This window comes from Procambarus clarkii, chromosome 4 (assembly GCF_040958095.1).
Source record: "Procambarus clarkii isolate CNS0578487 chromosome 4, FALCON_Pclarkii_2.0, whole genome shotgun sequence".
Lineage (NCBI taxonomy): Eukaryota > Metazoa > Arthropoda > Malacostraca > Decapoda > Cambaridae > Procambarus > Procambarus clarkii.
The window spans coordinates 30,376,976-30,404,774 of record NC_091153.1 but is presented as its reverse complement, the minus strand read 5'-3'; the positions used below and the strand labels follow the sequence as shown (position 1 = coordinate 30,404,774).

The window sequence follows — 27,799 nt, the reverse complement described above, 5'->3', positions numbered from 1 at the left end:
CATCACTGGTAAGAAATTCCTCCAAGGTTGCTTGGTTTGCCTCCTCATTTAGTGCAGGGGCTTCTCCTTGCTCTATTGTGAATACCTCCTTTAATCTCTTGTTGAGTTCTTCACATACCTCCTTGTCATTCTCTGTGTATCTGTTTTCCCCTTTTCTTAGTTTCATCACTTGTTCCTTCACTGCTGCTGTCTTTCTGATGTGGTTGTGGATCAGATTTGGTTGGGTCTTGGTTGGGTCTGGTGTGTGGTGTGTTATGTTCCCATGTATTGCTCGTGGTGTAGCTTCATCCGTTCTCAATATTAGGTCCACCTGGCCGCAAATCCATCACGTTAGTTCAATCAATCTGTCTAGGGACCATGAAAGTCTACAGTAAATGGACCCCCATTTTACTTGGGTGAACATGTCTCGCATAACTCAAGTTATGTACAAATATTTACCGACACATGAAAATTAATAAGCATTCTTATTCTTTATGAAATCCCTTTAACGTATTTCAGCGTCAATTTATTTTTGGTTTTGAATGCAGGCATTAATAAAATATTGCAATGATTGCTTACTTTATGACTTTTTTAATATAAATGAAACACAATTTTGTCTACCTTTCACATTCATTATCCATAACAAAGTTTTGGGATTTAAGATTCGTTTTAATGCAATAATTAGAGTGTTAGTGATAAGGTGCTTGTATTTTTCCTCCGGTGTCAGAAATCAGAGGGTGTTGTCCAGTCTTTCTTGGAACAGGTGCATTAGTGAAAGAGACGGTCGCTGGTCATCTCCACACACAGGCAGAGTCCACTTACCACCAGCCCGCCCACCAGCACCACAAAAATACCCTGCAATGTGAAGTGAAAATAAAACATTAAATTTTCATATGAAGTTAATGAACACTAATCAACAGATAACTTGGCATTAAAAAGATTTAAAGATCACAACGTGAAAATCATTATAAATGTTACTTTCAAATAGGAGAACAAGCTTTGTATTACGTAAAATTTCATGATTTTCCAAGACACAAATTTTAAGGAGGATAACCCAGAGACTATTGAGAGAGAGCGTCGAGCTGGTGGTGATCCTGGTGGGAGGGTTCGCGCAGGAAGTGCCATTTGGAATTCTGGTTTTCACCCACTGGTTATACAGCCCAAATTCTGTTAATGTCAAGATCCTGCAGATATAAGTACAAATATAAATATTATTATTATTATTATTATATATATATATATATATATATATATATATATATATATATATACAACTTTAGAACACTTTCCCACCAGGAGACTCGAACCCTAGCCAGCACAGAAGCCTTCCAGCAACTGGCATAACAGGTACGCCTTAACCCTCTGCACCACCGCTCAGACCCTTAAAAGAGATGGTAATTTCGGAGTATTTAAATACCCCAAAGATCAACACCTCCCAAGAGCACCAGAGCAAGTGAGGGGTCATTTAGACGTTAATTTCATCAAGTCCCTGTTAATATGGGAAGACACAGTGTCTCTGCTTAAGGCACAACTCTCCTAAACACGAGAGTTAAGTATACAACTTTAGAACACTTTCCCACCAGGAGACTCGAACCCTAGCCAGCACAGAAGCCTTCCAGCAACTGGCATAACAGGTACGCCTTAACCCTCTGCACCACCGCTCAGACCCTTAAAAGAGATGGTAATTTCGGAGTATTTAAATACCCCAAAGATCAACACCTCCCAAGAGCACCAGAGCAAGTGAGGGGTCATTTAGACGTTAATTTCATCAAGTCCCTGTTAATATGGGAAGACACAGTGTCTCTGCTTAAGGCACAACTCTCCTAAACATGAGAGTTAAGTATACAACTTTAGAACACTTTGACATATTGAGAAATTTAGAGAGTATCTTAATGCACAACATAGTAATATACGTTTTACTGCAGAGTGTGAAGTTGATAATTCATTGTCGTTTCTTGATGTAAAAGTGAATAACCTTAATGGGTTCAACACTAATGTTTTTAGGAAACCAACCTTTACTGGTTTAGGTTTAAATTTTAATTCTTTTGTTCCTGATATTTTTTTGAAAAATGCAATTAACACTCTACTGAATAGGGTCTTTGTTTTATGTTCTAATTGGAATAACTTTGATCAAGAAATTAATTTTCTTGTGAATTTTTTTTCAAATAATGGTTATCCTTTGCATATGGTTTATACCTTTATAAGGAATTTCTTAAACAAGAAGTTTCACCCATCGTGTAGGATTACTACAGTGGAAAGGGATCTTAAATATATTAAATAACCATTTTATGGCAGTATTAGCTTTTCTGTAAGGAGTCGTTTGAGGAGACTGTTGCAGCAGTGTTATCCTCAAGTAGACTTTAGATTTATTTTTATCAACAGAAATACCATAGGCTCTTATTTTAAATTTAAAGATAAAGTGCCTACCCCCTTGTGCTCAAATGTCGTATATATGTATAATTGTTCCAGCTGTAATGCTGGATATATCGGGAGTTCCATTCGGAACTTTAAGATTAGGATACTTGAGCACCGGGATTATCTTTTAGGACTGGATTGCCATTGTCTAAACCAGCATTTTCGGAGATTAGAAACCATTGTTATGAGTTTGATCATTCTCTGCTGGAATCTGATTTTAAAATTCTGGACACTTGTATGAATGGCCAGTCAGATTTGAGAATAATGGAATCCTTATATATAAAGGAGCTGCGGCCTCTGTTAAATAGCAACCTTTCAGCTGTTCAATTGTACATTGTATAGTGCAAAGTAGGCCCTGTAATTTGATTTATAGTTCATTTTGGTAGTTTAATTTTATTATAATTTTGTTTAGTTTACCATGTCTTTGCCCTTTCTTACTTATTTCAAGTCTTGACATTGTACATTAATATAATCTTTTATTTAGGATATATAATACATTTTTTGGTATTTAATTTTATTTAATATTTGAGTTTTTTATAAGATTTTGGTTAGTACTTTATAATTGTCGTTTATTCTGTTTGTATTTTACACACATTTTTTTCAGATTTGTAGTCATTATATAAATATTTGTTATAGTGTTTAGTATCGATGTGTTAGGTATCAAGTTTCACTTCTGATCACTTCACGTAAGTTTAATAGAATGGTTTGTTTTAGTAGTTATAAATTTCATCTTGTAGTTTAATGATTTTTAAATTAGCTTTAATATATGTTACAGTTAATAAGTTTTATTTGTATTGATCACTTTAAGTGCACTTCAGTGTTTTGTTTTTTTTAAGCATTTTCCTTTCTTTGAATGGCAATTATATTCAGTATGAGTTCTTTGTTTACCAGTTATTTGATTGTGATTTCTGTTTTTTCTTTTAGATCTGATGATTAATAGGAGAAGTATTCGAAACGTTATGCATTTTAAAGTAAAGAATCTGAAACAAGATGTTCAGTATATCCCTGGTTTTCCTATTCATCTTAAAAATATATATATATATATATATATATATATATATATATATATATATATATATATTGTGACGGGAGAGTGTTGGAGTGTAGATGTTCGGCAGTCCTCCAATGGCAGGTGTCATTGCCTGTCACATTTACAAAAAAAAAGATAGACTGCTTGCCTGCGGTCTGTGGTAAGTGAGAGGGAGGTACACGTAAAACACAAAGTATGAACAATGAAACTTTAATATACTTTAAACATAAATAAAAGTAATGACAAGTCCCGTGGCAATGAAAAGTGCAATTAAAGAACAAAGATAAATGCAAAAACAATGTGAGACAAAAAAGTAAATGGTGCTGAGAATATTGGCTATGGCTGAGACCTCCCTTAGTATACAGAGCCAGAGAGCTTAGTATGCCAGAGAGAGATGTCAACTCTTAGAGCACAAAGAATATTCTGAAGTTGATGGCTGGATCAAGCTCAGACATCGACTCAGGTAGATGGCGCTGAGGTGCAGTGTGCAGGTGTGCAGTCGGCGAGTCACCAATCAGGAACAAGCAGGCTGGGAAGGGTAGTTGACTGGTTGATGATGAGCCGGCATGGAGGGAGTGTGGAGTTGGGGGTTTAGGGTACGTTTTGCCTCCTGGTCAAAACGTTTTGTGCTACTGGTGGACGTATCTTGAATGTAGCATCTTATACTTGTAGAATAAACGTAACTGTAGGTAGGGAAGAGCAGGCTCAATCTCTCTTGAAGAGATTATCGTCACAACTCTCCCCCGAAGCCTGCGGTTCCGGGTGAAGTTATGTCTTCAGGTGGTAGAGTGGTAGGTGGAGCTGCCTCTACCTCATAAACTCTGGAGAGGGCGTCTGCTATGATGTTGTCAGAACCCTTGATGTAGAAAATCTCCAGGTTGAAATTCTGCAGATATAAAGCCAATCGTAGAAGCCGTTGATTGTTGAATTGGGCTTGCTGCAGGAAGCGTAGGGGATTGTGGTCCGAGTAGATGGTGGTAGACTGAGCAACTTGCAGGTATGATTCGAAGTGCTGCAAGTTAAGGACGATGGAGAGTAGCTCCTTTTCGATAGTGCTGTAGTTCTTTTGGTGTGGTTTTAACTTGTAGCTGTAGTAGCTAACAGGTAGAATCTCCTCGCCTCGTTGTTACATCAGGACACCCCCGATGCTGGTACCACTGGCGTCGACATGGAGGATGAAAGGCTTTGTGATATCTGGCGAGGCGAGAATAGGATTAGAACAGAGCATGGATTTAAGTTGTTCAAAAGCAATGGTTTGCTGAATGGTCCAATGATACCGTTGCTTTGGGCTGGTTAAAGTGATCAATGGTGTCGCCACCGTACTAAAATTCTTCACAAACCTACGGTAGTAGGAGGCAAGACCAAGGAAGCGCAGGAGCTGCTTCCTGGTGGTAGGCTGTGGGTAATGCTGGATGGCTTGGGTATGTATGTTTAACGGAGCTTGGCTGCCACTCCCTATCTCATGACTAAGATAACGCACTTTACCTTGGCAAAGGTGGACTTGCCCAAGTTGATGGTGAGGCCGGCTGTCAGGAGCTTGGCAAACAATCGTTGCAGCTGGAGCAGATGTACGCTCCAGGTGTTGGTTGCCACAACGATATCATCCAAGTAGGCGTAGGTGTTATCTTAGCCCTGGATGATGCGGTTGACAGCTCGCTGAAAGGTGGCTGGTGCATTACATAGTCCAAATGGAAGGCGTTCGTATCTGTAAAGGCCAAAAGGAGTGGTAAAGGAAGATATTTCCTTAGCTCGCTCTGTCAAACATATGTGGTAGTATCCTTTTAGTAAGTCCAGCTTCGATAGATATCGCGCATTACCAATGGCGTCAAGGATGTCATCTATTCTAGCAGAATATCCGCCTATCTGGAGTCTCAAGAACGTAGTTGTGGTTGTTTCTGCACTTCTTGATTCGGTAGGGTCCTGAAAACTTGTTTTGCAATGGAGAACCTGGGATAGGAAAATATGCCAACACGAAGTCTCCTGGTTTAAATTTCCTTAATTTGCTGCTTTGGTCAAAATGAGTCTTCATCCTCTCCTGGGCTTTCAATAGATTGTCATTAGCAAATTTACGTACTCTCTCTAGAATGTGTTTTAAGTTTTGAAGAAACTGGGGCACATTCTGAGGGTCACTGAAGGTGGCATTACGTAGAGAGTCATTAAAAGCTTTGAGAGGAGTACAGCACTTACGTCCGTAGAGCATCTCATAAGGAGATACTCCTAGAAACTCATAAGGGAGACTTCTGAAAATGCACATAATGAGATCAAGTTGTTTATCCCAGTCCTTCAGGGTGTCATTGCAGAATTTCTTTAGGAGTGCTGTTATAATCTGGTGACTACGTTCAAGAGAACCCTGTGAAGCAGGATGATAGGGGCTGGACAGTACCTGTGTGATGTTGAACTCTTCCAGTGTCTTCTTGAAGAGACCACTGGTGAAGCTGGTGCCACAGTCACTTTGAACCTCTCTTGGAAATCCATACTGGGTGAAGATCTTCAATAGGTGTTTCACCACAGTAGCAGCCATAATGTTCCTTACTGAAACTGCTATGGGAAACCTGGTGGTAGGACACATGATAGTATATAGGCGTTGCCAGAACTGGTCCGGGGTAAAGGACCAACACAGTCTCTGATGAGTCTGTGGAAAGGTTCTGCAGGCACCTGGATGGGATTTAATGGAGCCTGGGAAATAGAGATGTTAGGTTTACCTGCCATCTGACATGTATGACACTGTTGCACGTACTTTGACGTCTTTTACCATACCTGACCAATAGTAGTCTTGTCTGATTCCATGGTAGGTTTTGTTAAAACCATGGTGAGAAAGAGCTACGTGAGCCAAGTGTAAAATATCGGGCCGTAGGCTGGTGGGAATCACTAGTTGTTCGACATTGGCCCAATCGTCATCCTCCTTGAGCTTACTGGGTCTGTATCTGCGGTAGAGCAACTCATTCTCTAGGAAGAACCCAGGGATACTGTCAGGTTCAGTCTCAGCCTGGAAGAATAATGGTGTTAATGATTGATCTTCCCTCTGTAACTTACGGAACTCCAAACTGGTAAGATTTGGGGGTAGATTATGAGGGTCTTGAGGGACAGCGGTAGCAGTAGAATCAGCTGGTTGCGGGCGTGTAGCTTGTGCACGGGTGGTCACCAAAACCGGAGGAGAAACTTCATCACTTTCTTGGACCTCTGCTGGAACATATTCAAAGATGGGATTATCCATTACAGAGGTACACACCTGGGGTTTGTCCGTGATGATCAGGTTGGACGGTTGCAGATCTTCTGCAAAGTCGTTGCCCAGGAGAAGTTGCACTCCAGGCATGGGAAAAGTCTTTTCCCTGATGGCGACTTGGACTTCACCGGTCACGAAGGGACAATCCAGGTGGACTCTGGCGAGTGGATACGGAGTGGTAGCAATGAGGTCAGTGATAAGGACGGTTTCCCCGGTGTAGGTGATGTTCGGCACAGCTGATTTCAATATTATTGACTGAAGAGCCGCTGTGTCCCTCAAGATCTTCAATTTGAAACGTCCATCCGAATCTATACCGTTGGTAGAGACAGTTCCAGGATACAGGTGTTTACTGAAGAGAGAAAGATCATTAACAGGAACACCAACATTCATCACAGGCTTACCGGACTTAGGAGGAGTCTGTTTGGGTTTAGTAGATTCATTGCTTTTGTATTGAGCCTTCCCACATCTATCTATGGTATGTCCATAGAGTTTGCAATACTTACAATACAATTGTGAGCTCGCTTGATCTGTACTCACTTTATCGTAACTGTACCAAGACTTCTTACTGGATGGTGGTTCTGGTGTCAGCCGGTGGATGAGGCTGTAGGTGTCAGCCGACTTCGCACATTTGATGTAGTCGGTTTCTTCTTTTATCTGCTAGATATAAACGGACGGAAGGGGGAACACGTCTCAAGAATTCCTCAACTAGCATGAGGTTGACGAGTTCTGCAAATATAGAGATATGTACATGCTTCTGGTTGGACTGCTTCCAACCATTTCATGAAATATCTTTTCTTGGTATTGGCAAATTCTAGAAAGATGGTGTTACTTGCCTTTAGATAGTCACGGAATTTTCGTCTGTAGCTTTCGGTGGAGAGAAGGTAGGTGTCCAAAACTGCTTGCTTCAGGGTCTGGTAGTCATTCTCAGACGCTAAGGTACTGAGAGTACCTGCAGCTCTACCTGTAAGGTGCGCTCTGAGAAGGATAGACCATTGATCTGCAGGCCAGCTAAGTTTATTAGCTAGGGTCTCAAAGGTGGTAAAAAAGACATCAATCTCTGTCTCAACGAATTAACTTAAGACAAGTCTTGTAGTTAAGCATTAACTTACTTGCATGGGAGACATTGAAACTTACTGGAAGACTAGCGGTAGCTTGTTGGCGCTGAGCGTGGTGTGAAGTCTCCAACATGAGTTCTCGTTGACGACATTCTATAGCCATATCCGCTTGCTGTTTGTCATGCTCGCGTTGTATCTCCAGGTGTCGTTGTTTTGCTTCAAGCTGTACTCGTTCACGCTCTCTGAGTAGAGCCATCTCACGTTTCTTTAGGGCCGCCTCTCTTTCTTGTTCTTCTTTCCTTATTTGTAGAGCTTCTTTCGCCAGGGCCGCCTCCTGTTCTTGTTCTTCTTTCCTCAAGGCGGCTTCTCGTTCCCTGATCTGGAGAGCTTTTCGTTGCTCCCTCTCGAGTTCCCTCTCCCTTTGCGAGTTCGAGTTTGAGTTTCATAGTTGCCAGAGCATTTTTATCTGCAATAGAATGAGTTTCGTGAGTTTCAGAGTCAATCTTCCCTTCATCTAAGAGGTAATCCATTAATAAGTTGTGCAAGTCAATTTTGTTGGCTCCTTGGGGAACCTCTAGTTGATACTCGTGGGCAAGAGCTTGTAATTCAGTCCTCTTGGCACGACATAAGGTCCCTATTTCACCTGCTGGATCGTTACGAAAAGCTTGGAGACGAAACATGGTGAAAGATAGCAAATAAATGTACAACGAATATAGTTGTGATATGGTAAATGTCAGAAACAGGATAACGTGGCAACTGGTAACTATCCTGTGGAATTTTAATCTTTAACAATTAACGTTAATTTTAGGATGGTAAATGATTAGTCAATCAAAAGTGCAGGAAATCTTGTACCTGGTACTCAATGTAAGAGAATAAGAGCAAGAAAATCCTACTATATAAGTGAAACTGATAGTTTCTAAAACAAATGAAACATTTAATTGCTTCAAAAGTGAATTAGGTAGTCCAAGAATGTAGGCATACCTGGCCGAGTCTCTATAGGACATAAGCAAGAGTTTTCCCACTGAATGAAATATGATACTTACAGAATTAGTGAACTTTGTGCTCTGAAAAAAGAAAGCCAATTCCCTACCTAAGTAAATATCATCATCTCTGACCAACGTGTAGGGGTGCGGGTGTCAACTTGTGACGAGAACTGCTGCTGAAGTCCCAACTCAGCAACGTAGTCCGTGCTAGAGGAACTATGGCCCTCTGTATCCTCCTTTAGTCGGATTGCAGAAGATAGGGTGCTTTGACCCGAAGACAAACCAAAGTACCAGGGTACCACAATGATGATCTGCCGATAATGTGAGAAATATCCTAGGGACAAAAGGTGGTAAACACGAATAATAACACTGAGGGAGGGATGACCAATTAAGAGAATGACTGCGGCCTACAGTCACCATGTAATCCAAAGTTATCCCACACTCACCATATGCTACTCTCGGAATGCACAATACACACAGCACTATATAAATATGAAAAGTAATGAAAATATTGAAAAGCAACTGTAGCAAAGCCAAGTACGCTTACCACAAATTGATGTTCTAGTACTAGTACCCGAGTGAAATCTCCCGGACAGGCCCCTATTAAATGTGGCGGGAAAGTGTTGGAGTGTAGATGTTCGGCAGTCCTCCAATGGCAGGTGTCAATGCCTGTCACATTTACAAAAAAAAAAGATAGACTGCTTGCCTGTTGTCTGTGGTAAGTGAGAGGGAGGAACACGTAAAACACAAAGTATGAACAATGAAACTTTTAATAGGGGCCTGTCCGGGAGATTTCACTCGGGTACTAGTACTAGAACATCAATTTGTGGTAAGCGTACTTGGCTTACTTGCATGGGAGACATTGAAACTTACTGGAAGACTAGCGGTAGCTTGTTGGCGCTGAGCGTGGTGTGAAGTCTCCAACATGAGTTCTCGTTGACGACATTCTATAGCCATATCCGCTTGCTGTTTGTCATGCTCGCGTTGTATCTCCAGGTGTCGTTGTTTTGCTTCAAGCTGTACTCGTTCACGCTCTCTGAGTAGAGCCATCTCACGTTTCTTTAGGGCCGCCTCTCTTTCTTGTTCTTCTTTCCTTATTTGTAGAGCTTCTTTCGCCAGGGCCGCCTCCTGTTCTTGTTCTTCTTTCCTCAAGGCGGCTTCTCGTTCCCTGATCTGGAGAGCTTTTCGTTGCTCCCTCTCGAGTTCCCTCTCCCTTTGCGAGTTCGAGTTTGAGTTTCATAGTTGCCAGAGCATTTTTATCTGCAATAGAATGAGTTTCGTGAGTTTCAGAGTCAATCTTCCCTTCATCTAAGAGGTAATCCATTAATAAGTTGTGCAAGTCAATTTTGTTGGCTCCTTGGGGAACCTCTAGTTGATACTCGTGGGCAAGAGCTTGTAATTCAGTCCTCTTGGCACGACATAAGGTCCCTATTTCACCTGCTGGATCGTTACGAAAAGCTTGGAGACGAAACATGGTGAAAGATAGCAAATAAATGTACAACGAATATAGTTGTGATATGGTAAATGTCAGAAACAGGATAACGTGGCAACTGGTAACTATCCTGTGGAATTTTAATCTTTAACAATTAACGTTAATTTTAGGATGGTAAATGATTAGTCAATCAAAAGTGCAGGAAATCTTGTACCTGGTACTCAATGTAAGAGAATAAGAGCAAGAAAATCCTACTATATAAGTGAAACTGATAGTTTCTAAAACAAATGAAACATTTAATTGCTTCAAAAGTGAATTAGGTAGTCCAAGAATGTAGGCATACCTGGCCGAGTCTCTATAGGACATAAGCAAGAGTTTTCCCACTGAATGAAATATGATACTTACAGAATTAGTGAACTTTGTGCTCTGAAAAAAGAAAGCCAATTCCCTACCTAAGTAAATATCATCATCTCTGACCAACGTGTAGGGGTGCGGGTGTCAACTTGTGACGAGAACTGCTGCTGAAGTCCCAACTCAGCAACGTAGTCCGTGCTAGAGGAACTATGGCCCTCTGTATCCTCCTTTAGTCGGATTGCAGAAGATAGGGTGCTTTGACCCGAAGACAAACCAAAGTACCAGGGTACCACAATGATGATCTGCCGATAATGTGAGAAATATCCTAGGGACAAAAGGTGGTAAACACGAATAATAACACTGAGGGAGGGATGACCAATTAAGAGAATGACTGCGGCCTACAGTCACCATGTAATCCAAAGTTATCCCACACTCACCATATGCTACTCTCGGAATGCACAATACACACAGCACTATATAAATATGAAAAGTAATGAAAATATTGAAAAGCAACTGTAGCAAAGCCAAGTACGCTTACCACAAATTGATGTTCTAGTACTAGTACCCGAGTGAAATCTCCCGGACAGGCCCCTATTAAATGTGGCGGGAAAGTGTTGGAGTGTAGATGTTCGGCAGTCCTCCAATGGCAGGTGTCAATGCCTGTCACATTTACAAAAAAAAAAGATAGACTGCTTGCCTGTTGTCTGTGGTAAGTGAGAGGGAGGAACACGTAAAACACAAAGTATGAACAATGAAACTTTTATATACTTTAAACATAAATCAAATAAAGACAAGTCCAGTGGCAATGAATATTTCAATTAAAGAACAAAGATAAATGCAAAAACAATGTGAGACCAAATAGTAAATGGTGCTGAGAATATTGGCTATGGCTGAGACCTCCCTTAATATACAGAGCCAGAGAGCTTAGTATGCCAGAGAGAGATGTCAACTCTTAGAGCACAAAGAATATTCTGAAGTTGATGGCTGGTTCAAGCTCAGACATCGACTCAGGTAGATGGCGCTGAGGTGCAGTGTGCAGGTGTGCAGTCGGCGAGTCACCAATCAGGAGCAGGCAGGCTGGGAAGGGTAGTTGGTTGGTTGATGAGGAGCCGGCGTGGAGGGAGTGTGGAGTTGGGGGTTTAGGGTACGTTTTACCTCCTTGTCAAAACGTTTTTTGCTACTGGTGGACGTATCTTGAATGTAGCATCTTATACTTGTAGAATAAATGTAACTTTAGGTAGGGAAGAGCAGGCTCAATTTCTCTTGAAAGAGATTATTGTCACAATATATATATATATATATTTGGTTTGGCCAATTATGTTACGGCCCTATTGGGTCGCAACCGGATTCTTCTCTGATGTTATTAAAGTTTGGGTATCCGGCCCCAAGTTAGTAGTGGCTTTCTTGAGGTGTGTTCCGTAACGCAAGTAAAATTAAAGGGGAAGGGATACAAATGCACTGCTTTATATATATATTTCTACCACCACCATAAATAATTATCACTAATAAAATATCATAAATAAATAAAAGTCACTCACGGGGGCTATAACTACACTTATGTACAATAACTTGTCTTCCTCCGAAGACTCAGGATGTTCCACGGTGCTCACGATGAGTAGCCCTGGTTCTCTTCTTTGTGGCCTACGATGAATCTTCTGATTCTCTCGGCGAATCTACCCTGGCCACAGGCCAGCCAAATCACAGTCCCACTGGGTGCACCGTCGTGGAGGCCTTCAACCACAAATCCAGCCTGTAGCTGGCAGGTTCCAATCAGCTCCGCTGTGTAGGCCACTCCACGACCGATACTAGGGTTGCGAGCCCTAGGCAGGAGCCTCGTGTGATTCCGCAGATCACTCTCCTCTCTCCGCACCACAGTGGCTAGTCTCTTCCACCAGCCAGCCCCCAGATAAGACGATTCCTGGTACTGCCACGTCACAGGCAGGCTAACACACTCAACAGTGTTCGTCCGGGGGTGACTCACAGCTTCTGCAGCAAACACGTGGAGAGACTTTGGCTGCCTTGGGTAGACTGCCCCCATCGTCCAATACAGCAGTCCCAGGTCGACTCTGTAATCAGACACGTCATTAATACTGGAACTAGGGAACCTCACTTACAGGCTTAGACACAAACGTCCACCTCTGCTCCATAGATGGCGTTGCTGTCTAAGTGCCACCTCACGAGAGGTCAGCAGCGGCTATGTTATGAGCTGATCAAGACGGGAATCCAGCACCTGTGGCCGGTATATCCCGTCCTCACTAGATGGCGTCGGCCATTTGGAGGGGGTTTCGGGAGCAGACTCACAAATGGCGTTGTCGTCACTGCTCCGTGCTCGGACGCTGGACTCGGGTCCGTAACACCTCCCCACCAAAAGAATTTGGTTTGGGTTTCTATAAAAGAAAAAAACAAACCAAATTGTATATATGCATGATGCGCAAATTATATTTAACAAACAGAACACTCTCCCTACGAGAGAATCGAACCTGGCCCAACCAATTGGCATAGCTAGTATGCTAACCAGCAGATCATTAAAAGTACTGGGAATCGAGTGGATTTTCAGCGAAACACAGTCCCCAATGACACCTGCTGATAGTTATAGACCAGACACACATTTTTTTTATCAATCATATATATACTAGGGAAAACTCGTGCATATATATATATATATATATATATATATATATATATATATATATATATATATATATATATATATATATATATATATATATATATATACCACATGCTTGCATGAATGCACAAGTTATATATAACAAATAGAATACTTCCCCTATGAAAGAATCGAAACTTGGCAAGCCAGATGGGATAGCCAGTGTGGTCAGGTGGTCAGAGTACTGGATTCGCCAGTGGGTTTTCAGCTCCTGGGGGTCTAAGGTTCGCACCTTTTCACGATGAAGAGTTTACCTTATACAATTAACCTGAGGTTTATGCAAGTATGTCGTACATTTGAGGATTGCGTTTTCCTTAGATAAGTGAATTGGTTTGAAGAAAGTAAACTGTGATCTGTGACCACCAAGTGCTGTCGAGTTGTTGTGAATATATATATATACTTTTTTATTTTTTGTTGCAGGGATATTCCTGTACGAGCCCTAAGCCTCTGGCTGGCCCACTAAGTGTTGCTTGTTTCTGTTTTATTTGGACGGAGTATGAGTATTTATGACTCGTATGGTCGCTTCAGAAAAAATTTGCCCTATGTGTTTAAAAACTTCTGCTCTGTTGAATCTAAGTTGAAATCTAAATGGGTTTGTAACTGTGCACTGTGTTAGATAATGTTCCAGTTGTCTGTCGAAATTTGGGGATATAGCCTCGGCTACCAATGAGTTTTGAACAGTCGGTGTAGTCAGGTGGTCAGAGTACTGGATTCGCTAGTGAGTTTTCAGCTCCTGGGGTTGTAAGGTTCACACTTTTTCACGAGGAAGAGTTTTCATATTACAATTGTTTTGTGGATTACGCCAGTATATCGTACATTTGAAGCTCGCGTTCTCTTCAGATAAGTGAATTGGCTTGATGCAAGTATACTGAGATCTGTGACCACCAAGTGCTGTTGGATTTTTAGAAAATAGCCTAGGCTACGAATCGGATATAGATATGGATATATATATATATATATATATATATATATATATATATATATATATATATATATATATATATATATATATATATATATATATATTATATATTCACACACAAATACTTACTAGCTGTACCCGGCCATGTGTTGCTGAGCCACAGCAATCTTCCCCCTGTCTCCCAGTCCTCCCCACTATTCCCTATGCCCCATCCCCTCATCCTCCCAACCATTCCTCACTCACCCGTCCCCTCGTCCTTTTCACCAACCCCCACTCCTCTGTCACCTTATCTTCCCCATCATTCTCCATTCCCCTATCCCCTCGTCCTCTCCATCATTACCTCCTCCCTTGTCCTCTCGTCCTCCCCAAAATCCCCCACTCCTGTCCCCTTGTCCTCCCCAACATTTCCCACTCCCTCGTTCGATGCATTCCCAAATGATCTGATGATCCTATCAGAAAATTAAGAACGTAAAATGATATGATGTTCCCATCACTAAAATATAAAAGAACCGGTAAAAAAACGAAATGAAAACCAATGAAAAAATACAAAAATAATCTATACTCAGGAAATGAACAATATGATAAAAAGCAGCTCAATTTCAATGCAATGTCACACAAAATATATTCAAAATGAAAATAAATCGAAATTTATGAAAATAATTTTATCAATGAAATCGGAAACATTGAAATGGAATCGTAACATATTTAGTATAGCGTGAGTTGCTATTACGTGCAACAGATGGCACTGTTTTTCAAAAAAGCCTTGTTTTTACATGTCACAGGTGTGGCATCTATATAGGCGGTATATAAAAACACGCGTGTATTCGAATGGAAACTTGTATCAAAATTTCAATGCAATCGATGAAGAACTTTTGGAGATTTCAGCGAGTGTTGCTCTTACGTCCAACAGATGGCGCTGTTTAAAAAAAAAATACGCTTTTTCCTGTCACAGGTGTGGCATGCATATAGGAAGTATATAAAAACGCGCCTATTCAAATGCAACAATGTGTCAAAATTTCCAAGCAATCGGTAAAGAGGTTTCGAAGAATTCCCTCCCATGAAAAACACAAAAAATACAGTTATTAAAAAAAATAGTTATTAAAAAAAAAAAAAATTCCCGTCACAGACGTGACATTTATAAATAAAGAATATAAAAATCTGCTCGGATCGAATGGAACATTGTGTGAAAATTTCAAATCAATCAGAGAAGAACTTTCTGAGATTAGCGATTTTGAACAAACCAGCATTTACATTTATCTATTTAAAAAAATGGAAATGTTCGTTTGTTCAAAATCGCTAATCTCCGAATGTTCTTCACCGATTGCTATGAAAATTTTTACATAATGTTCCATTCCCATTCGGCCCGGTTTTTATATACATACTATATAGATGTCACGTCTGTGACGGTCAAAAAACATGCTTTTTCTGAAAAATTGTGTTTTTCATGTGAGGGAAATCTTCGAAACCTCTTTACCGATTGCTTTGAAATTTTGACACAACGTTGCATTCGAATAGGCGCGTCTTTTTATATATCTACTATATACATACCTCACCTGTGACAGGAAAAAAAACATGCTTTTTTGGACAAACAGTGCCATCTGTTAGACCTAAGAGCAGCACACACTGTAATCTCTGAAAGTTCTTCAGTGATTGCTTTGAAATTTTGACACTACGTTGCATTCGAATAGGCTCGTTTTTTTTATATAATTACTATATAGATGCTGTGACAGACCAAAATATGCATTTTTGAAAAACAGCGCCATCTGTTGCACATAATAGCAAAATGCATGCTATACTAAATATGTCACGAATTCCATGTCAATGTTTCCGATTGAATTAATAATCTTTATCTTTATAGATTTTGATTAATTTTATTTATATTGAATTATTTTGTGTGACATTGTGTTGGAATTGAGCTGTGTTGTTTACCATACCATTCATTTCGTAAATATAAATATAGCTGCCACACCTGTGACAGGTAAAACTAAGCTTTTCTTGAAAAACAGCACCCTCTGTTGCATGTAAGAGCAACACACATGCTATCTGTACAAACAAAAATGGAAATGTTCATTTGTTCAAAATTGCTAATCTCCGAAAGTTCTTCATCGATTGCTTTGAAATTTTCACACAACGTTCAATTCGCATCTGAGCGAGTTTTTATATACATACAATATAGATGTCACGTCTGTGAAGGGAAAAACATGCTTTTTTGAAAAACTGTGTTTTTCATGTGAGGGAAATGTTCGAAACCTCTTTACCGATTGCTATGAAATTTTGACAAAACGTTGCATTCGTATAACGAATGTTTTTTATATACCTACTATATACATATCTCACCAATGACAGGAAGAAACATGTTTTTTTTTAAAGAGCGCCATCTGTAGGACATAAGAATATCACATGCTGTAATCTCCGAAAGTTCTTCTTTGATTACTTTAAAATTTTTACACATCGTTCCATTCGAATATGTGCATGTTTTTATGTACCTACTATTTAGATGCCACATCTGTGACAGGTAAAAACATGCTTTTTTGGAAAAACAGCGCCATCTGTTGCACGTAAGAGCAACACACGCTATTCAAAATACGTTACGATTTCATTTCAATGTCTCCGATTGTATTGATATATTGATTTTTCATAGATTTTGATTTATTTTCATTTGGATTTAATTATTTTGTGTGACATTGCGTTCGAATTGAGCTGCGTTGTTTGCCACAGTTCTCATTTCGTGAGTATAGTTTATTTGTTTCTTTTTTCATTGTTTTTCATTCCGTTTTTTAACTGTTCTTATTTTTCAGTGCAATTGGTGGTGAAATTGAGCTGTGTCGATTGATCTATGTTTGAATTGAAATATTTCGTTAGTATTTCTTGGTTTTGTTTAGAAAACAAGAAAATGGAAAACACGTTTATTTCACAGCTGCAAATGTGCAACAAACAGCTATGAATCCACCGGTTATAACTTTAACTGCTTTCTTCACGTTATCTCAAATGATGCGTTTGCGAAAACACTGCTGTGTTAAGAAGTGCCTACGTATTACACATGGAATGCCAGTAGAAAATAATTTGAACGACGCAAACGAGGAGACCGAGTCAACGCACAACGTGGCATATTGAAATAAACTACGATAGGAAGACTTCCACTGTGCATCCCAATCAATATGAATGCTTCTTTCTTCGCATGCTGTTGGTAAATGTGCATGGATCAACGTCTTGCAGCAATTGAGATTTGTCAGCGGCGTAACACATGGTACTTTCTGTAGTGCATGTCAAGCTCTGAATTAATTGGAGAACGACCGACAATAGGATGTATGCATTAATGACGCGTCTAACGCGTCACATCCAAATCAAATTCGTATATTGTTTGCAATCATATTGACCACCGGCTCTCCTTCATCTCCAACAGAGTTATGGGAGAAATATAAATCGCACATGCTGAAGATATTGTCCGTCGAATACGCAAGGAAAATTCAAATGTGAACATGGATTTCACAACAGAAATCTACAACGAAGCTTTGATAATGATTGAAGATTTGTGCTTAGAGATCACGAACAAAGTAATCAATCATTTGGAAATGCCATTACCGAATCGATCTGCTGCTGCTTCGTTTTGTAGAATTGCGTCGTGAACAAAGTTACAACACAGGTGATCTGTTGTCGTATATGCAATCAAATAGTCCTAATCTAACGATTGAGAGAAAAGGTATTTACAATCAAATAGTTCAAACAGACAATAACGAGCTTGGAGAAATCTTCTTAGATGCTCCAGGAAGAACTGGTAAAACCTTCCTAATTAGATTGATTCTGGCAGCATTTCAATCCCAAAATGGCATAGCCTTAGCTTTTGCATCGCCCAGAATAGCTGCGACATTGCTACCAGGTGGAAGAACTGCTACCTCGGCTTTGAAATTGCCATTGAACATGCAATTCATTGAAACTCCCACGTGCAACATTTCCAAAGCATCCGGCACACGAACTTAACAATATAATTCAGTCTAACATTCAAAACGAGGCAGGCACATACAAGTCCGTCAAAACTGTTGAGGAAGCAGATGAAGCGGTTAATTTTCAAGCAGAATTTTTTAATTCACTCGATCTGCCAGGGATACCATCACACGTACACTATTTGGAAATCTGCGTACCAATTATCATGTTGCGAAATATCAAGAAGCCAAAACTTTGCAACGCCACGTGGCTTGCAGTAAAAAATAGTAATCAACGACGTCGTAGAAGCAACAATCTTGACAGGACCTTTCAAAGGTGAAGATGTCCTCATTGCTCACATTATAAAGATTCAAACAGATATGACATTTCATTTTAAGAGATTGTAATCACCAATTCGGTTGGCGTTTGCAATCACAATCGACAAATCTCACGGCCAATCTACAGAACTGTGCTGTTTATATCTAAACACGGATTACTTCTCACATGAACAATTATATGTTGCGTGTTCTAGAGTCGGCAAACCAGACAATCTCCATATCACCACAGACAATTAAACACCAAAAAATACTGTATACCTACAAGCATTGTAAAATTAAACATATTAGAAACGTGCACTTTCTCTTTTCGTTCTTTCCTACTTATCCAGACTGAGCCACAGCAACACATAAGAACATAAGAACAAAGGTAACTGCAGAAGGCCTATTGGCCCATACGAGGCAGCTCCTATCTATAACCACCCAATCCCACTCATATACTTGTCCAACCCGCACTTAAAACCATCGAGGGACCCCACCTCCACCACGCTACGCGGCAATTGGTTCCACAAATCAACAACCCTGTTACCGAACCAGTATTTACCCAAGTCTTTCCTAAATCTAAACTTATCCAATTTACACCCATTATTTCGTGTTCTGTCTTGTGTTGATATTTTTAATACCCTATTAATATCCCCCCTGTTATGTCCATTCATCCACTTGTAAACCTCTATCATGTCACCCCTAACTCGTCGCCTTTCCAATGAATGCAACTTAAGCTTTGTTAATCTTTCTTTATATGAAAGATTTCTAATTTGGGGAATTAACTTAGTCATCCTAAGCCGGTCGGCCGAGCGGACAGCACGCTGGACTTGTGATCCTGTGGTCCTGGGTTCGATCCCAGGCGCCGGCGAGAAACAATGAGCAGAGTTTCTTTCACCCTATGGGACTGTTACCTAGCAGTAAAATAGGTACCTGGGTGTTAGTCAGCTGTCACGGGCTGCTTCCTGGGGGTGGAGGCCTGGTCGAGGACCGGGCCGCGGGGACACTAAACAGCTCCGAAATCATCTCAAGATAACTCAAGATATTCTACGTTGGACACGTTCAAGTGAATTTATATCCATTCTATAATACGGCGACCAAAACTGAACTGCATAATCTAAATAAGGCCTAACCAGAGCAAGATATAGCTCTAGAACCACACCAGGTGTCTTGTTACTAACGCTTCGATTAATAAATCCCAGTGTCCTATTCGCCTTATTATGAACATTCATGCATTGATCCTTTTGTTTTAAATTCTTACTAATCATAACTCCCAGATCCCTTTCGCAATCCGACTTCGTAATCTCAACACCATCTAGCTCGTATCTTGTAACTCTATCATCATTACCTACCCTCAGAACTTTACATTTATCAGCATTAAACTGCATTTGCCAATCTTTCGACCATTTCAAAACCCTATCTAGATCAATTTGAAGTGATAGAGAGTCCTCCTCCGAATTAATTTCCCTACCGATTTTCGTATCATCGGCAAATTTGCAAATGTTGCTACTCAAACCTGAATCTAAATCAATTATATTTATTATAAACAACAGAGGTCCCAGGACAGAGCCCTGAGGTACTCCACTAACAACATTATCCCACTCTGACTTAACCCCATTTATACTAACTCTCAGTTTCCTTTGGAATAGCCATGCCCTAATCCAAGTTAATATAGCACCCCCAATACCATGAGCTTCTATTTTTTAAATTAGTCTTTCATGTGGCACTGTATCAAAAGCTTTGCTCAAGTCAAGGTACACAACATCACAATCCTTACCACTATTAACTGACTCAACTATGCAGGAATAAAAAGTTAGCAAATTTGTTAAACATGAACGGCCATTTGTAAAACCATGTTGCGACTCATTTATTAATTTATGTTTTTCAAGATGGAGACGAATTGTATTTGCAATTATCGATTCAAGTAACTTTCCCACAATAGACGTTAGGCTAATTGGCCGATAGTTTGACGCAAGTGATCTATCTCCTTTCTTAAAAATTGGTACCACATTAGCTACCTTCCATGACTGTGGCACTCTGCCTGAGTCTATTGATTTATTAAATATGGTAGACAGTGGCTCGGAAAGCTCCTCTTTGCATTCTTTAAGCACCCTGGCAAACACTTCATCCGGACCTGGGGATTTATTTGGTTTTAGTTTTTCAAATTGTTTAATTACATCCTCCCTGGTAACTGCCAAACTAGTCAACCTGTCCTCATCCCCACCCACATAGACTTGTTCGGCTGAAGGCATATTGTTAAGTTCTTCTTTAGTAAATACAGATATAAAATATTTGTTAAAAATACTACTCATCTCCTTGTCATTATCCGTTATTTGACCTGTCTCAGATTTTAATGGACCTATCCATTCCCTAGTCTTAGTTCGATATAACTGAAAAAACCCTTTAGGATTTGACTTTGCTTGCTCTGCTATGCGAACTTCATAGTTTCTTTTTGCTTTCCTAATCTCTTTTTTAACATTTCTAACCAGTTGTATGAATTCCTGTTCTAAACTGAATTCCCTATTCTTAATCCTTTTGTACCAAGCTCTCATTTTACCTATAAGGTTCTTTAAATTATTTGTTATCTACTTTGGGTCATTAGTATTCGATCTCTTCAATTTGTATGGTATACTACGTTCCTGTGCTTTGTTTAGAATACTCTTAAATAAGTTATATATTGAATCCACATCGAAATCCCCTTTTACGTCACCTATTGCTGGGTTCATGTCTCGCTCTAAGACCGGCCCACACCCCATACCAAAGACTTTCCAATCTATTTGACCAAAAAAGTTTCTTAAGCTATTAAAATCAGCTTTTCGAAAATCTGGCACTTTAACAGAATTTTCTCCTACAGGTCTATTCCATTCTATGCTAAATCTGATTACTTTGTGATCACTGTTCCCTAGCTCACTCCCTATTTCGATGTCATTAATTTGTGTTTCCCTGTTAGTTAACACTAAATCTAAAATATTATTTTCCCGCGTTGGTTCCTTAATGTGTTGCGTAAGAAAGCAATCGTCAATTCTAGAAAATCTTCTGCTTCACTATTCCCTGTTTTGTTCACCCAGTTTATTAAACTAAAATTAAAGTCACCCATGACATAAACACTGTTAGATCTAGATGCTCTAGATATTTCATCCCATAGATGCTTTGCTTCCATTCTGTCTAAATTTGGTGGCCTATATATAACTCCTATTATAATATTATTTGCTTTTTCGTATAATTCTATCCAAATAGTTTCTGTCTGTGGCTCAGTTTTGATTCCCTCTTTGAGACTACATTTCAAATTGTCCCTAACATATATGGCTACTCCCCCTCCTCGTCCAATATATCTATCTGTGTGAAATAGTTTAAATCCATTTATCTGATATTCAGCTAATAGTTCTCTATTTTCTACATTCATCCACGTTTCGGTAAGTGCAATAATATCTATTTTTTCTGTGCAGACAAGAGCATTTAATTCATTCATTATATTTCTTAGACTTCTACTGTTAGTGTAATATATCCAAAGTGAATTGTTATTTTGAGGCCCTTTTCTTTCCCTGATCATTTTGCCAATTCTTTTCTCCCACTAACACATACTTTTATTACCTCCTTCCTCCAAATCAATTCCCATACCACTATCTACTAACAGTTTAAACCCAAACAAACACCTCTAACCACTGGTTCCAACGAGTTCGCAACAGCAACAACCCCAGCCCTCGATAGATGCACCCATCACGAGCATACATTTCATTTCTTCCTTAGAAGTGTTCCCAGTTGGCTATGAAAGAGATTGCATTTGATTTGCAATATCTTTCCAGCCGGCAATTGACACCAAGTGCCCTCGACATCCATCCATTTCCCACTCCCTTTCATGGAAGAATGCCACATATGATCGGGATTCCTCCCTTGCTCCTAACTAATTCAATGGCTGTCCTGAATCTCATTATTAGTTCCTCACTCCAAACTCACCCAACATCATTACCCCCTGCACTAATACAAATAATGGGTTTGTTCCCATTTCCCGTCATAATATCATTCATGTTTCCAACAATATCACCAATTCCAGCTCCCGGAATTGATGTGGCGGGTACTGTTAATATATATATATATATATATATATATATATATTATTAAATATGACCGAAAAAGTAAGATTAATAATTTTAACACGAATTTTCTCAATCTTTCGTACATTATGCTTCACTGTTGGAGGTAAATCAAAAATCACTTCTCCAAAATTCATTTTTATTTCTAGTCTGACGCGACACGGGCGCGTTTCGTAAAACTTATTACATTTTCAAAGACTTCACAAATACACAACTGATTAGAACTTGCGTTTCCCTGATTTTATATCTACATTTGAGTGAGGTGGGAAGGGTGATGTGGCATTACATTTGAGTGAGGTGGGAAGGATGATGTGGCATTAACACAAGACAGAACACTAGAGGATATTAATAGGGTATTAAAAGTATCAACACAAGACAGAACAGAAACAATGGGTATTGAATAGAAGTGTTTGTAGAAAGCCTATTGGTCCATATTTCTTGATGCTTCTATATTGGAGCGGAGTCTTGAGGTGGGTAGAATATAGTTGTGCAATAATTGGCTGTTGATTGCTGGTGTTGACTTCTTGATGTGTAGTGCCTCGCAAACGTCAAGCCGCCTGCTATCGCTGTATCTATCGATGATTTCTGTGTTGTTTACTAGGATTTCTCTGGCGATGGTTTGGTTATGGGAAGAGATTATATGTTCCTTAATGGAGCCCTGTTGTTTATGCATCGTTAAACGCCTAGAAAGAGATGTTGTTGTCTTGCCTATATACTGGGTTTTTTGGAGCTTACAGTCCCCAAGTGGGCATTTGAAGGCATAGACGACGTTAGTCTCTTTTAAAGCGTTCTGTTTCGTGTCTGGAGAGTTTCTCATGAGTAGGCTGGCCGTTTTTCTGGTTTTATAGTAAATCGTCAGTTGTATCCTCTGATTTTTGTCTGTAGGGATAACGTTTCTATTAACAATATCTTTCAGGACCCTTTCCTCTGTTTTATGAGCTGTGGAAAAGAAGTTCCTGTAAAATAGTCTAATAGGGGGTATAGGTGTTGTGTTAATTGTCTCTTCGGAGGTTGCATGGCTTTTCACTTTCCTTCTTATGATGTCTTCGATGAAACCATTGGAGAAGCCGTTATTGACTAGAACCTGCCTTACCCTACAGAGTTCTTCGTCGACTTGCTTCCATTCTGAGCTGTGGCTGAGAGCACGGTCGACGTATGCGTTAACAACACTCCTCTTGTACCTGTCAGGGCAGTCGCTGTTGGCATTTAGGCACATTCCTATGTTTGTTTCCTTTGTGTAGACTGCAGTGTGGAAACCTCCGCCCTTTTCCATGACTGTTACATCTAGAAAAGGCAGCTTCCCATCCTTTTCCGTCTCGTAAGTGAAACGCAGCACGGAACTCTGCTCAAATGCCTCCTTCAGCTCCTGCAGATGTCTGACATCAGGTACCTGTGTAAAAATGTCGTCAACATACCTGCAGTATATGGCCGGTTTCAAGTTCATGTCGACTAAGACTTTTTGCTCGATGGTACCCATGTAGAAGTTTGCTAACAGGACACCTAGGGGAGAACCCATGGCGACCCCATCCACTTGCTTATACATGTGCCCATCCGGGCTCAAGAAGGGTGCCTCTTTAGTACAAGCTTGGAGTAGTTTCCTCAGAATACTTTCTGGCATGTCAAGAGGAGTACAGGCTGGATCACGATACACTCTGTCGGCTATCATTCCGATTGTCTCGTCCACAGGTACGTTGGTAAACAGCGATTCTACGTCCAACGAGGCTCTTATCCCTGTGGCCCGTGCGCCCCGCAGTAAGTCCACAAATTCCTTTGGAGACTTCAGGCTGAAGGCGCAAGGAACATAAGGAGTCAGCAGGCCGTTGAGTCGCTTCGCCAATCTGTACGTGGGTGTGGGTATCTGGCTAATGATTGGCCGAAGTGGGTTTCCAGGCTTGTGCGTCTTGACATTTCCATACGCATATCCAGGTTTATATTCCCCAATGATCTTTGGCAGGTGGAGTCCGGATTTCTTGGCGTTCACAGTTTCGATCAGTTTGTTGACCTTTGCTTTTAATTCGGCTGTAGTGTCCTTCGTTACCCTTTGGAACTTAGTTTGGTCAGAGAGTATGATGTTCATTTTCGCCAGATATTCGTCTTTTTTAAGAATGACATATATTGGCGACTTGTCACCTCTCCTGACAACTATCTCCTTGTTCTCACGAAGGCTTTTAGCTGCCGCTCTAAGCTCGGGGGACAGTATGGTGCTTCTGTAGTTGCCTCGATTCTTTCCTCCTTCTGCAATAAGTTCTGCTTGTAAGGTATCTTTGGTAGTGACCTTCTTTTGTGTCTCGAGGTCGAATATGTCGTCCAACAGAATTTCCAACTCCACTTTCCGGGCCATTTCACTCGGTCTGGACATAACATGACAGTTTATGCCCAGATTTAGGAGAGTGACTTGGTCCTCAGTGAGGTTAATTCCTGCAAGGTTCAGGAAGCCATCTCTTGGTCGTGGAATTGCCATAGGTCCTCCATATAATGTTGTTAGTTTCTTGATAATCCTTGTTTCAGTGCTGAGGTGATGTTGGTCTGTGAGGATGTCGAGGTGTTGTTCAATGCGGGTACGGATCCCGCATTGACCATAGTATCCGTACCCGCATTGAACAACACCTCGACATCCTCACAGACCAACATCACCTCAGCACTGAAACAAGGATTATCAAGAAACTAACAACATTATATGGAGGACCTATGGCAATTCCACGACCAAGAGATGGCTTCCTGAACCTTGCAGGAATTAACCTCACTGAGGACCAAGTCACTCTCCTAAATCTGGGCATAAACTGTCATGTTATGTCCAGACCGAGTGAAATGGCCCGGAAAGTGGAGTTGGAAATTCTGTTGGACGACATATTCGACCTCGAGACACAAAAGAAGGTCACTACCAAAGATACCTTACAAGCAGAACTTATTGCAGAAGGAGGAAAGAATCGAGGCAACTACAGAAGCACCATACTGTCCCCCGAGCTTAGAGCGGCAGCTAAAAGCCTTCGTGAGAACAAGGAGATAGTTGTCAGGAGAGGTGACAAGTCGCCAATATATGTCATTCTTAAAAAAGACGAATATCTGGCGAAAATGAACATCATACTCTCTGACCAAACTAAGTTCCAAAGGGTAACGAAGGACACTACAGCCGAATTAAAAGCAAAGGTCAACAAACTGATCGAAACTGTGAACGCCAAGAAATCCGGACTCCACCTGCCAAAGATCATTGGGGAATATAAACCTGGATATGCGTATGGAAATGTCAAGACGCACAAGCCTGGAAACCCACTTCGGCCAATCATTAGCCAGATACCCACACCCACGTACAGATTGGCGAAGCGACTCAACGGCCTGCTGACTCCTTATGTTCCTTGCGCCTTCAGCCTGAAGTCTCCAAAGGAATTTGTGGACTTACTGCGGGGCGCACGGGCCACAGGGATAAGAGCCTCGTTGGACGTAGAATCGCTGTTTACCAACGTACCTGTGGACGAGACAATCGGAATGATAGCCGACAGAGTGTATCGTGATCCAGCCTGTACTCCTCTTGACATGCCAGAAAGTATTCTGAGGAAACTACTCCAAGCTTGTACTAAAGAGGCACCCTTCTTGAGCCCGGATGGGCACATGTATAAGCAAGTGGATGGGGTCGCCATGGGTTCTCCCCTAGGTGTCCTGTTTGCAAACTTCTACATGGGTACCATCGAGCAAAAAGTCTTAGTCGACATGAACTTGAAACCGGCCATATACTGCAGGTATGTTGACGACATTTTTACACAGGTACCTGATGTCAGACATCTGCAGGAGCTGAAGGAGGCATTTGAGCAGAGTTCCGTGCTGCGTTTCACTTACGAGACGGAAAAGGATGGGAAGCTGCCTTTTCTAGATGTAACAGTCATGGAAAAGGGCGGAGGTTTCCACACTGCAGTCTACACAAAGGAAACAAACATAGGAATGTGCCTAAATGCCAACAGCGACTGCCCTGACAGGTACAAGAGGAGTGTTGTTAACGCATACGTCGACCGTGCTCTCAGCCACAGCTCAGAATGGAAGCAAGTCGACGAAGAACTCTGTAGGGTAAGGCAGGTTCTAGTCAATAACGGCTTCTCCAATGGTTTCATCGAAGACATCATAAGAAGGAAAGTGAAAAGCCATGCAACCTCCGAAGAGACAATTAACACAACACCTATACCCCCTATTAGACTATTTTACAGGAACTTCTTTTCCACAGCTCATAAAACAGAGGAAAGGGTCCTGAAAGATATTGTTAATAGAAACGTTATCCCTACAGACAAAAATCAGAGGATACAACTGACGATTTACTATAAAACCAGAAAAACGGCCAGCCTACTCATGAGAAACTCTCCAGACACGAAACAGAACGCTTTAAAAGAGACTAACGTCGTCTATGCCTTCAAATGCCCACTTGGGGACTGTAAGCTCCAAAAAACCCAGTATATAGGCAAGACAACAACATCTCTTTCTAGGCGTTTAACGATGCATAAACAACAGGGCTCCATTAAGGAACATATAATCTCTTCCCATAACCAAACCATCGCCAGAGAAATCCTAGTAAACAACACAGAAATCATCGATAGATACAGCGATAGCAGGCGGCTTGACGTTTGCGAGGCACTACACATCAAGAAGTCAACACCAGCAATCAACAGCCAATTATTGCACAACTATATTCTACCCACCTCAAGACTCCGCTCCAATATAGAAGCATCAAGAAATATGGACCAATAGGCTTTCTACAAACACTTCTATTCAATACCCATTGTTTCTGTTCTGTCTTGTGTTGATACTTTTAATACCCTATTAATATCCTCTAGTGTTCTGTCTTGTGTTAATGCCACATCATCCTTCCCACCTCACTCAAATGTAATGCCACATCACCCTTCCCACCTCACTCAAATGTAGATATAAAATCAGGGAAACGCAAGTTCTAATCAGTTGTGTATTTGTGAAGTCTTTGAAAATGTAATAAGTTTTACGAAACGCGCCCGTGTCGCGTCAGACTAGAAATAAAAATGAATTTTGGAGAAGTGATTTTTGATTTACCTCCAACAGTGAAGCATAATGTACGAAAGATTGAGAAAATTCGTGTTAAAATTATTAATCTTACTTTTTCAGTCATATTTAATAATATATGTCTACAGGAAAGACTGCTACCAAAATATACTAATATATATATATATATATATATATATATATATATATATATATATATATATATATATATATATATATATATATATATATATATATATATATATATTATATATATATATAAAGTGAATTGTTATATATATATATATATATATATATATATATATATATATATATATATATATATATATATATATATATATATATATATATATATATATATATATAAGCGCTGCAAGCTTTCTTTTCCAGCGCCTC

At 40.3% G+C, this 27,799-nt stretch overlaps 1 protein-coding gene across 1 annotated transcript in view; it reads right to left on the bottom strand.

Moving 5' to 3' along the window:
• Window positions 1-677: 677 nt before the first annotated feature.
• LOC123749429 (probable glutamate receptor) overlaps window positions 678-27,799 on the bottom strand; it is a 139,097-nt gene continuing 111,975 nt past the window's right edge. The window contains exons 12-13 of the mRNA XM_045731522.1: window positions 1,034-1,163; window positions 678-834 (exon numbers count right to left, since the gene is read on the bottom strand). Of these exons, the coding sequence (XP_045587478.1) occupies window positions 748-834; window positions 1,034-1,163 (217 nt within the window). The 3' untranslated portion in view covers window positions 678-747. The remainder of the gene's footprint in view (window positions 835-1,033; window positions 1,164-27,799) is intronic.